The sequence below is a fragment of the Malania oleifera genome, chromosome 7 (genome assembly GCF_029873635.1).
Source record: "Malania oleifera isolate guangnan ecotype guangnan chromosome 7, ASM2987363v1, whole genome shotgun sequence".
Classification (NCBI taxonomy): domain Eukaryota; kingdom Viridiplantae; phylum Streptophyta; class Magnoliopsida; order Santalales; family Ximeniaceae; genus Malania; species Malania oleifera.
The window spans coordinates 106,009,500-106,020,398 of NC_080423.1; the positions used below are offsets into that span (position 1 = coordinate 106,009,500).

Here is a 10,899-nt window from a genome sequence, read left to right on the forward strand (position 1 = left end):
CTCTACTACCCTTTCCTCACTTAACCATAAGAAATCCCTCATTAAATTTCTCAAGCATCTGTGCCAAACTCATGGGGATTCTAAAAAGAGAAATGTAATACAAAGGTATATACGATAAACAAGCATGAATGAGTCATACCCCTAGAGTGAAAAACCTCCTTTTCATGAGTTGAGTTTTTACTTATTGAATTTTGTGCTAAATACTAAGCACAAGTATTTCTTTTTTTAGAAGCATTGAGGGCATTATTTTATCATTATTCTCATGAATAAACCAAACACGGAAATGCCACATTACCAACAATATATCAATAATATAATTCTAAACTAAGCAAGGGAATCCCATAATCCAAGTATTATGATTGCCACGAATCACAATGCCAGAAGCCATACTAAATCCTGAAAACCAAAAGCCACATAAGAGTTGGAATTTTAGGGTTCTTATAATGCTATAGATTCAGCTTTTCATAGATAATAAATTTTCAGATATTTGAGATTTTTTTTTTTTTTTTTTTGTGATTACAAACCCTGGAAACTCATTCATTCCCTCTTCAATACCTCTGTGTCTGCAGCCAACATTTTGTTATATAGCTGTTGGAATTCCACATTCAGTCACTACAGATCAACTTTTACTGCCCAATGCTGCACCAGTGATACCAGAAAGATCCTGAATTGCAGGATGCCTATATGTGTAAGAAGTCAGGGTGAAGGAAATACAAACCAGCAAGCAAATACGGTTGAGATGTACCGTATGATTGAAATCTATAGCAAGCAATGCAGACACTGCAACAACTGAAACCTCCAGAAGTCCTTATATTGATCGAAAGTTGTATAGTCTAATGGTTTAGATTCAAACTCATATATACAGAATTCTAAAAGAAAGGCATTTGATTTTTATATAAAAACCAACAAGCAAATCAAAATTGACATTTTCTTCTTCCTAATTATTTCTCTACACTGTCTCTCTAAATTGATTCCTTCTTAAAATATTATCTAGAAGTTTATATTCTGCATATGCAAATTTCCAACATCTTGACATGTCTATTAAATGTAGGATACCCAGGTTGCTTCTAGAAGTGCAGTGAGCAATATAAAGCATAAGCTAAGCTCTATTATTCATTGAGATGATCCACTACAAGGCCATTTGAACACCATTTGGTGGAGTATCTTAAGGAGAATGTTAAAACACAATCACCTAAAAGCTTAAGCTGTTAGGTAGAGCAGACCAACAATGTATATCAGGCATTACCACCCAAACTACTGCTCTTTGCTGAATTGAAGTGTTGGGATAGAATTTTTGGACACTATTTTATTCCTCTCTTTTCAAACACACCAGAAAATTGTAACAGGAAGGAAAGACAAAGCCTTCTTTTTTTTATTTGTTGCCAAAATCCCTCTCCACTCTCCAGGCCCAGACTGCCATCCAACAGATCTAGCGGTAACCCACCGTTGTCCAATTAGAGTCAAATCCACATTCCAAATATTTCTAGTCCAGCGGCAATGGAGAAGGATATGGTCTACTGATTTTGCCTCAGCCATGCAAAGGGCGCATCTGTTGGCAATGGAGAACCCCCTTCACTGCAAGTTGTCCAGGGTCAAGATCTTACCATGAGCTACTTCCCAGGTAAAAAAGGCAACCTTAGTAGGGGCTGCTGTCTTCCATAATTGAGACTAAGGGAAGTGAACGTTGTTTAACTCTCGAAGAAAATGTTTCCAGTAAAAGGATCTGTCAGTGAAAACCCTCTTCTTGTCCAAGGACCAAAAAGGACTTGGCCCCTGCCTCTATTGTCATGTTAAAATACCACTTTATCTAAAAGCTTAAGCAATTAGGTTATGGGCCAACAATGCATACAAGGCCTTAACAAAGAACATGTGAAGAAAAATCACAGCTATACCAGCCATTATGGATCACTACCATTAGGTAAAGGCTGCTACAAACACGACTATTATGGTTAAAAATATTTTAATCTTTGTACTTTTCTTCTCATTTTACCTCTTTTTTTTTTTTCTTTCGTAAATCAATACTCAATTAGCAATGTTACGAGTGGGGGTTAAGATTATAATAAGGACGATAATGATAAAGAACCATGATACACATTAATTAATAATTTGATACGAATCATACGATCAATGTTTTATTTTTAAAAAATTGTTTTTATTTTGATAATATTAGTAATTTGATACTTCTTTTCTATATTGTTCAACTTCAACCTTCTTTTCTTTTTCTAGTTTTTATCTTGTTCAAGTTGTTAATCATGTTCAATTACCCTCACTCACTTCTTAATCCATCCTTCCACAAAAAGCCCTTCTTTTTCTTACTAAAATGTTTGTAAACTTCTTATACTTAATAGCCAAGTTACTAAGCTAAAGAATTGTCGTAAAATTCCATGAACATAAATTATTAATCCTTTACACCTCAACAAGGAGAGAATCCTCAATCCCCTCGCCTCATTACCCAAAACAAAAAAATATAACCGCGATGCATCATCTTATTAAAATACATGTCCCCACATCTCTCTATAAAGTATATCCGATTGTGCCCAATAAGTGCTGGAAAACAATTTTTTTTTTTCATATATTCAAGTACACCCCGGATACGAATAAAAAATTATGGTCGTCCGATACATTTCGGAATTCAACAAGGGGATTTGAAGCATCGATGCTTCTTAGATTTCCACTCGTCGTGATCGCTTTGCGCGAAGAACCCATTCATTTGATGAATTTGTGCCCTCAAGCCAACTAAAACAAACTAGCATGATTCAATGTCCAACAAAACAACCACACAAAGTGCAAAAATTTTCGCCTAAAATAAAGAATCTAGCCTTAAAAATACCCAATTCAAGATACAGTTGCCAAAATTTATACATACATATAGATATGCACATAGGGGGAGAGAGAGAGAGAGAGAGAGAGAGAGAGAGAGAGAGAGAGAGTACGGAAACAGCGATCCAAATAGGATTCCTGAGTAACAGGGCCGAGGCAGATGGGGCAGGCGACGGTGGCGACGGACGAGGAAGAACAGCTACTGGCATCCTGGCTCATGTTTCGCCGCGAAAACACCACCCGTATTCCAGATCAAATTGTAATCCAAATACGAGTTCGGATTCGGGTTCGGGACACAAGGCTACAGAGTACCTCTAACTATCCTCTATCGTTTTATATTATCATTACGGTTTTCTATTTTCTATTTTTATTTCCAAATATTAAAAATAAATTATAAAAATATGTATTTTTATGGTATCAATTTTCTCTTTTTTTATTATTTGTCAAAATATTTTCCATGCTCATAATTAATTTTTTAGATTAAACAATTAATTTTATATGTAATTTTTAAATTAAAATTAGGATAAAATTATCGTAGGAATTTAAAATATAATTGAAATAAAAATATTTATAAATTTTCTAAAAAATAAAAATAGTAAAGATCATTACAAAATATTTTTACTATTTTTCAATAGTCATGCATAATAAGATTTTTCTTGTAAAGTGAATTTTTCAAAATAATAATTAAGTAAAATAATTATAATAATTAAATTCATATTATAATATTTTTAGTTTCTATTTCTGCTTTTTAGTTTTTATTTTTGATTTTTATTTTCATAATTTTCTACAATTATACCAAATGACTCCTAAATTTTTCCTTCTTAGTTATTAATTAGAAAAACAATTATAGATTCGATGGGCAAGAGTTGGGCAATGTTTGGCATCACATATTTCATGTCTAAAATTGAATTTATTATAACTTTAAATTATATTTTATTTAAATTTTATTAAATAATTTTAAATTTTAAATTGCAAACTTTTCATGTTCTTAAATATAAAGAAAGAGCATTTTATTTTAATTATCATGGTAATTATTGGACAATTATGGGCATGCTTTGGGTATTTAAAAATTTAGACCAATTTGAAAAAAAAAAAAAAATTGCATTGTGTGTGATTGAGTAGCACATGTATTGCGACAAAGTTATATCAAGTTCTATCCAATCATATTTGTCCTCATAGTCGTTGCCCTCATCATGTCTCGCATTTGTCCTGTAATGACCCAAAATAAATAAATAAATATATATATATATATATATATACATATATACGATTAAAGTATAATAATAATAAAATAATAAAAATAATCATTAAGTTAATATTAATACAGATGTACTTTTCTATAGGATCCTTAATTTTATGTTTGATACTTAAGAAAAACCTTGTTTTAGCGAGTGCTCAGAGACCATTGTAACTCAGTCGCTCCCTCGAGGTTAGCCTGATCAAAATTGAATTTCATAAGATAAACATAGTAGATAATGCTTGTACACGCAAATAAATACATATATATATAAAATAATATTTTGACTGACATAATTTGTAAAAATACATAATAATAATAATAATAATAATAATAATAATAATATAGGTATCCTATGCGGGCCCACATTACTATGTAGAACCCACATGAGTCATTAAGTCGTGTGGGGTCCACATGAGTTCCAAAGTTGTGTAGGGCTCATAAGACCGTGTGAGGACTATTGGAGTTATGTAGGACTCACTTGGGTCTCTAAGTTTTGTGGAAACCACATGAATTTTTGAAATTCAAACTTAATTTTTTTTCAATATATATATATATATATATATATATACACACTAAAACATAGATTAATAATAATAATAATAATAATAATAATAATAATTTAAAAAATTAATTAATTAAGTAGATTAATTAAAAATTAATTAAATGAAAGTATCGGCAAGCACTCCCATTTTCCCCACATATACCCCATCCTCATCTCATACCTCCCAACCCAAGCTCATTCCATGCTCATCTCATGTTTATTCTTTAGTCATTCATTTATTTTTTTTAAAATTATAATTTCACGTCTTTCCCCACACTTTTACAAATTTTTTTTTTTTTTCCAAAATTTTTCTATAAATATGAAGCTCTCAACCTTCATTTTTTATAAAAAATTTCCAAAGGAAGAGAAAAATTAGTGAGTGAAAAAATTAGTAGTGGAAGGAGATTTTTTGTTATAATTAAAATTCTTACTCACTTACTCTTTTTTATCTCATTTTTTTGAGATATTCATTGTGATCGTATCACAAGGTTAAGTAAAAGATAAGTAAAAATTTATTATATTAAATTTTTATTTAAAATTTATACCTAATTCTATTTGTGAGTAAATTTTGATTATGTTAGTTATTTTCATAAAATTTTCCAGAATTTATTCTTACGCATATTTAATTATACTAGTTTTATCTTTAATATACTTGTGTTTATTTTTGAGTTAAGAAATGTTCTAAAAACCTCGGGTATTTTATAGTACTAATTTCTATTGAAAAAAATATTTTTAATATGAAAATTGTGTGACATGAGTTTATTTATATGTTGCATATTTCATAAAAATATGAGTAAAGATGACATAAGTTGATTTTTACGTTGCGTATTTCACGAAAATATGAGTAAAAATGATATTTTCATGATATCATTTTAATTGTATAAATTATATAATAAGATGTTTTCAAAACCTCTCATGGTTCAGACAATACATAAAATTACAAATGTTCAATGCCGTAACTTAAAATTTAAACGGATCAAAGTGCACTTATACTTATTTATATAGTGGTTATATATGATAGTGAATTTATTATAAGTGCACACCTGGTTCCGAGTTAGGATTTAATTGGAAAAATCACACTTAATAATAATATACGTTAATTTAGTTTAGCCGGTCAGTCAGTTAATTCCAATCTTTGGACCGCACAAACCAATCATAGGGATAAACATGATTTACGGCTAACAGAAATATGACTTGCGACTAACAAAAACATGACTTACGGCTAACATACCTAAAGGTGATTTTTATAGTATATGTATATACATATTTAATTACGTGTATAGAGTTATTAATGATTTGAAGGAAAAGTATATATTTATGTGAACATGATAATTTTTGTGCCTAAATGATAATCCAAAGGAAACGCGCAAGGAGAAGTATATATGTAACGACCTACTTAATTAAATGGATTTTTTTTTCTTTATACTGTAATAATCTACATGCTCTGATACCAAATTAAGGTAAACCCAACCATAAACTTAAGCAGCAAGAAGCAAAAACTGAATAAACACATGTAAATATATACAATACCAGAGTGCTACATGTTTCACAAAATATAAACATATCATTGTTTCCCAAAATACCATCAACCATGTTGGGATATACAAAAACACTCCCAAAACATACTCACTCTCTAACAGGGCACCACTAAAGTCCCTCTATCTGCGAGCCTGATATGCTCGCCTACCTGGATCACCTGAAAAATGATTCAACATTAGGATGAGTCAACGCTCGGTAAGACGAAATATGTTATTACTAGTGTGTGGCAAATGAGCTACAGTATCGTGAAATCTGTTTTCGTAAAATCATGTATAACTGGATACGTAAGTACAGTATAAGCAATAAAATACACCACCCATTTTTCCATGTTGCTTAACATAACAGTGTTGTAGGTTACTATTCAAAATATTTTTAGTGTACATAAGTTATTCCCTGTTTCTGTAAATGTGTATATACGTAATAATAACTAAAAATGTTCCCTGTAGATAACTGTGTGTCATGATTTAACCCCTTATGATAGGGTTGTGCAACCCGTAAGCGGGGTTTACCCTAGCTGGCCAATTAGGAATAAATCACTATACTCTATTGGTCTGATCTGCCCACCTCAACCCATATCTGATGGGCAATCTGTCCACGTCAAGGGCCTAGATGATTGACCTACTATCACGTATTATCTAAATAGGTGGTTGCACTCATAACGTAACATAATATTTGTAGCAATGGTACCGAACTCTGTAATTGCATAGTCCAATAGAGTCTGATACTATATAATGTATTTCTATATACAACTATTTGATTTACCATGATTCTGAAATAATCGTAATAACCATGATGCTGCATAAACTGTACTATAATTCATACGTCGTAATACTGAGAACTGTATAATCATAACACTGATATTCGTATAATCATGGTACTGAAATTCATAAAATCATGGTACTGAAATATCATAAAATCAAGATACTGAAATATCATAAAATATATCTTTGTACTATAATCATATTCACAAACCACACGATACTTTAATACATAATTTTCATCATTTAATAAACTGTATAATATTTTAAAAATACTTAACATAACATATTTCCCTTACCTAACTATTGGAAAACCCCTAAACTATTCTGGCCTAACTTCCGTAGGATTTCCTGATCAATACCCTGAAACTGAAAACTTACAGTACTAAATTTTAGTATTTCTACGTGTACATCATTTCTTATAACTATCATAAGGCCAAAAATGGGCTAAAAAGCCTTACCCTAAATTTGGGATGAAATTCAACTTTATTTCCCTAATGATTCGCTTCGGCAGACTTGCAGAGAACTTCGCCAAGAGTGTTGTGGTAGCCTCAAATCTTCAATCCGGTGAGAAACAGGCCCGGAAAATGAAGAGAGAAGTGAGAGAGAGACGTAGAGAGAGAGAGAGAGAGAGAGAGAGAGCGCCATGAAAATGTGATAAAAATCAGAATTTTAACTATTTATAGGGTCAGATTCGTCGACGAGACACGTCTCCTCATTGACGAGTCCTTCAGTAAATTCGTCGACGAACCCCTGTATTCGTCGACAAAATTTAGAGTAATCCAAATCCGTCTCTCGGTATTTTCTCATTGACGAAGTCTATTGCCTCATTTTGTTCCTATTTTCATTTTCTCTCCCTCTTTATTATTTAAATACTATTATTTTTTGGGTCACTACAATATATGTATATAATTAAATATTATAGTTACAATTTTAAAGTTAAAAGTTTAATTTAACAATTACAGTATATGATTATAAAATTTTACTGTCGTAGTTGATGGTAAAAGTTTTATGTAAAAATTTTTAAATTCATGTTTATTTTAAAAGCAGTTTTGAAGTTATAATATTAATATTATTTTACGAAAGTATAATATTAGTAAAGCTTATTTTTGTCACATACTAATAATAATCTTATTTACTTACTGAGTGTTGTTTCACCCCAATCGTTATTTTTCATTTTAAATAATTTTGAAGAGTATACCAGAAATCTAGTGTAGCAAGTGCATAAGCGAGAGTTGAAAGAACATAATAGAATAAAAATTTAGTATAATACAATTTAGAATATGTTTGTATATTTTAGAATTTTAGTAAATTTCATTTTAATAATTGAGACATATATTTGTAATAAAACTAATTAGTACTCTAGTAATAAAAATAATTTAGATTTATGTGCGTCCGCTGAAAAATTGATATGCTAGAACCCACTTGGGTTCGGGTCCTTACGTGTCCTCATCGCCCTCATCTAGTATTGCTTGTGATAATTGATATCTAGTTTTTTCTTTAAAAAAATAATAATAAGTTTGAAGATCTCACTCATATTCTCTCAAGATTTACTTAAAGAAATAAAAACTTGACAAGATTTTAGCTAGTCAAATATGAGTTTTTGAAGAGCCAAAATAAGATATAAATATAATCATGATCACAAAATTTTTACAGAAATATTTTGCCAAAGCAACTCAAACAAAATCCATTTTTTTTAAATGCAATTATTAATCATACACACATAAAATCTTTATAAGCTTCGAATTGACAGAGTCAAGCATATGCTTATTTTTTACTTAAATCCAAATTTTTTTATAAGTAAAAATAATTATGACTTCTTAGATAAATTTCAAATGAATAATTTAAGGGTTTCATCTGTCAATAATTTTTGACATCTAATTGATATGCAACATGAGATGAATTACTTCTTATTATATATGTGGCTCAAATCGCGTGTGATCTTCTAATAGACTAAAACAAACTTTCATTATAAAATGCATCTTCAAATAATATTAACTAATTAGTATTTTTTGTATTATGAAATTATTTGTTTTGCTTCTAAGTATAAGGGTGGGTTTGGCTGTGGAAGATGCTTTTTATTTTTTATTTTTTATTTTCTCAAAAATTATAAAATTAGCATATTTTTTTAGCTTTTTGAGATTCTATTAAAAAGTTAGAAAATAAAGAATTTGTTTAAATGCGAAAAAAAATTTCATTTTGTATTTCTAGATTTTAAAATAAATACAGAAAGACAACCTATTTTTCTAATTTTCTAAAAGATTATTGGAGGTTATAACTAAAGTCATAGATTTTGAGACTTGAATTTTAGATTTGTGTGTATTTAGAAGAAACTTTATGCATAATCCAAACATATTGAAGTATGATCTCTGAATTCCATGCTTCCATACACAAAATAAGAGTTAGAAATTTAGAAAAATAATGAAAAGTTATTTCCCAAGTTCTATATGTAAATTAATAAAATTGAAAATAAGGTAGTATTTTTTGTTTTCATTTAAAAAATTAGAAATGATAAATTAAACTATTTTCACAAGAAAATGAAAAGTTATTTCCCATGCTTCATCGCTAGCGCTAATAATAAAAAAGGTCACCATAGTAAATTATGAAGACCCAAATGGTAAAATGTTAATAAAACATTTATTTAAATTACCTTCTCAATTAGTATTTTAGGTATTTCATTAAGTATTTTGAAATTATGGTTTTCGTATACATTTCAACTTAATTAGTTCATTTAATAGAATTTCCTTTTAATTATATTTCTATTTTTAAATTTTTTCTTGAAAAGTTAGTATTGAAAATATTGAGTTAGTTTCAGGAAAATAATTACTTTTTAATCATGCTCTCCTAAATTGTTTGAAAGTTCTTTTGATAGGAAATTGCATTTTTCACGCTCTCATAAATCTTTTTTTTATGTTGTGTGAAATTTTCGAGATAAAATATTCTTAAAAATGTTTTGAATTGACTCTAAATGTGTACCCATATTCCATCTAGCATATTCTGAATATTATTAGATGATAAAAATACAAATTATCAAAATAAAATTTTAATATGAATAGTCGTAAAAAGTGTGACAAGCATTAAATTTAGGTATTTTTTTTAAGAACGCTTTTAACAACTATAGAAATTTATTAACTAAGAAACTCAATAATTTAAATATATAAAATATTCTTGCAAATGTTTTGGATATACTTCAAATGTATCCACATATTTTATCTAACATATTATGAATATTATTATATGATAATTTACAAAATATTAAAATTTAATTTGAATATGAGTAGTCTTAAAAAGTGTGACGAGCATTTAGTTTAGGTGTTTTTCTTGACGAACACATTTCCCAACTATAGAAATTTATTTACTAAGAAATCCAATAATTTAAATATATTGATATGTTGCATGAAATTTTTTGAGATAAAATCTCATTGAAAATCTTTGAATATACTCCAAGCGTACCCTCATATTTTTTCTAAATATTACTAGATAATAAATCACAAAGCATCAAAATTGAATTTTAATATGAATAGTCTTAAAAAGCGTGATGAGCATTTAATTTAGGTATTTTTCTTGACGAATACATTTTCTTACTATAGAAATTTATTAACTAAGAAATTTAATAATTTAAATGCATTGATAACATTTAACTAATTTAAGTTTGTTTTATTGCCATTAGAATATTTACCTAAAAAAATAATAGAAAATGCACATTAAAGTTTTCATGTTATTATAGGGGGCCTAAAAAAGAAAGATTTTTCGTATCATCAATGACAACAAATAAGGAAAAAACTAATTATAAAATGGAATAACAGTAAAAATATTAAGAATACAACAAGTGTCAATTTTTTGCAACTACTCCAACCCTATATAAACTTGCTCATACCTAAAATTTTCATATCAATTCATTTGTTGTCAAAAAATAAAAGCAAAATGAGTTTCGACGCAACATTGAAGTTTTTCATCTCGATGGTCGATGGCTCCCTCCTCTTGAAGTATTTCAAGACAAA

At 28.9% G+C, this 10,899-nt stretch overlaps 1 protein-coding gene across 3 annotated transcripts in view; it reads right to left on the minus strand.

Moving 5' to 3' along the window:
* Nucleotides 1-3,114, minus strand: part of LOC131159336 (uncharacterized) — an 84,238-nt gene extending 81,124 nt beyond the window's left edge. For 2 of the 3 annotated variants that reach the window (XM_058114181.1, XM_058114185.1), the window contains exon 1: nt 2,934-3,114. In XM_058114181.1, the coding sequence (XP_057970164.1) occupies nt 2,934-3,039 (106 nt within the window). In that variant the 5' untranslated portion in view covers nt 3,040-3,114. The remainder of the gene's footprint in view (nt 1-2,933) is intronic. The other variant, XR_009137786.1, reaches the window with a different exon arrangement.
* Nucleotides 3,115-10,899: the final 7,785 nt, after the last annotated feature.